At 33.7% G+C, this 1,240-nt stretch overlaps 2 protein-coding genes across 9 annotated transcripts in view; both read right to left on the reverse strand.

The window, feature by feature from the left end:
• Window positions 1-1,240, reverse strand: part of LOC119585416 (dual specificity phosphatase DUPD1-like) — a 29,227-nt gene that overhangs the window by 21,050 nt on the left and 6,937 nt on the right. The gene's annotated exons all lie outside the window — the stretch shown is intronic.
• The window catches only part of LOC119585254 (dual specificity protein phosphatase 3-like), a 12,442-nt gene that overhangs the window by 4,116 nt on the left and 7,086 nt on the right, over window positions 1-1,240 (reverse strand). For 7 of the 8 annotated variants that reach the window (XM_037933914.1, XM_037933916.1, XM_037933920.1 and 4 more), the window contains exon 2: window positions 11-315. In XM_037933914.1, the coding sequence (XP_037789842.1) occupies window positions 11-180 (170 nt within the window). In that variant the 5' untranslated portion in view covers window positions 181-315. The remainder of the gene's footprint in view (window positions 1-10; window positions 316-1,240) is intronic. The other variant, XM_037933921.1, reaches the window with a different exon arrangement.

Consider the following 1,240-nt stretch of genomic DNA (forward strand, 5'->3'; position numbering starts at 1 on the left):
CACTACTTACAGATCCCCAATGTACAGGCCAGGGTAGCACTCGTCCATGCACATCCCCATCGGAAAGCGTGACACGATTCTGTTCTCATAGCCAGGGAGCGGCTTAGAGGCTGGAGTTATCTTCTGGATGGCACTGAGCAGAGATCTTGCAGTGGTTGGTGTTGGGTGTTCATTTGCCATCTTCAATATCTTGAACTCTTGACCAGGTTACAGAGGGGTTGTTACACTCTAGTGCTAGCTTCACGGGGGGATTGCTAACAGTCTAGGCTATGGCTAATAACAAGTTTTGAAATGCCGTATATCTCAAAACAACCTCTGAGGTAAAACAGAATCAGGATACTCATAAGTACATGCTAAGACACACAAGAGAAAACATCAGATATACAGCAGAATTCCTAACTGCTTTAGGTAGTTTAGAGCCTTCAGTTTAATAAAATGGTGTTCAATATTCTATTTAGTAGAGTTGTCACAGGTCATGTATGACTACATAATGTTAAAAAAAAATTATGTTCACTAACAAAATATGGTGTTTTAATTAAGTTCATGTATGTGATTTAAGTTACCATCATATCATTTAAAAAAATATATATATATATCCAAAAATTGTAATTTTCAGAATTACATCTCCTCTAAAGGAAATGGTTTCTACACAAAAATATAAACAGAAGTCATTTTTTTCTTCCTTTACATGTAATCATCACCAGTCTGAAAAAGATTATTTTTCCAAAAAATTTGTGAGAAATATTAAAATGCAGGAAACAGCATATTCATACACCCGTCGTTACAGCTTCACAGAGATTTTAAAATATAGCTTAATAACTACCAATATGAAATATCCATAAGAGCCATTTTCTATTTATCATTAGATGAACGTATGAGCGGCCTTGAAATTGGATTATACTTATACATGGGTAAATGTTCATGCAGATGAAAATTGTATCAATGTTCATATGTTAGCTATAGCTCCATTTTGATTTTCATTGTGATATGGGAATAATATTTAGGAGAAGAGTAGCTAGTCTTCCATTTATCAAAACTTTCAATGGTACTGATAATTGTCAGCTAAAACTAATATACAAACTAATAATGTACTTCCATACAAATATATACTAATATCAGTGAGGCTTTCAGTTACTTAGTTCTATGCAAGTTTGAACAAACTTAATTTTATTAGTGACAAGATATTACACAGGACAGTAATGTTACCAGATATTGTTTCATGTCACCAAAGCAATTCTAT

The sequence above is a fragment of the Penaeus monodon genome, chromosome 19 (genome assembly GCF_015228065.2).
Source record: "Penaeus monodon isolate SGIC_2016 chromosome 19, NSTDA_Pmon_1, whole genome shotgun sequence".
Taxonomy (NCBI): domain Eukaryota; kingdom Metazoa; phylum Arthropoda; class Malacostraca; order Decapoda; family Penaeidae; genus Penaeus; species Penaeus monodon.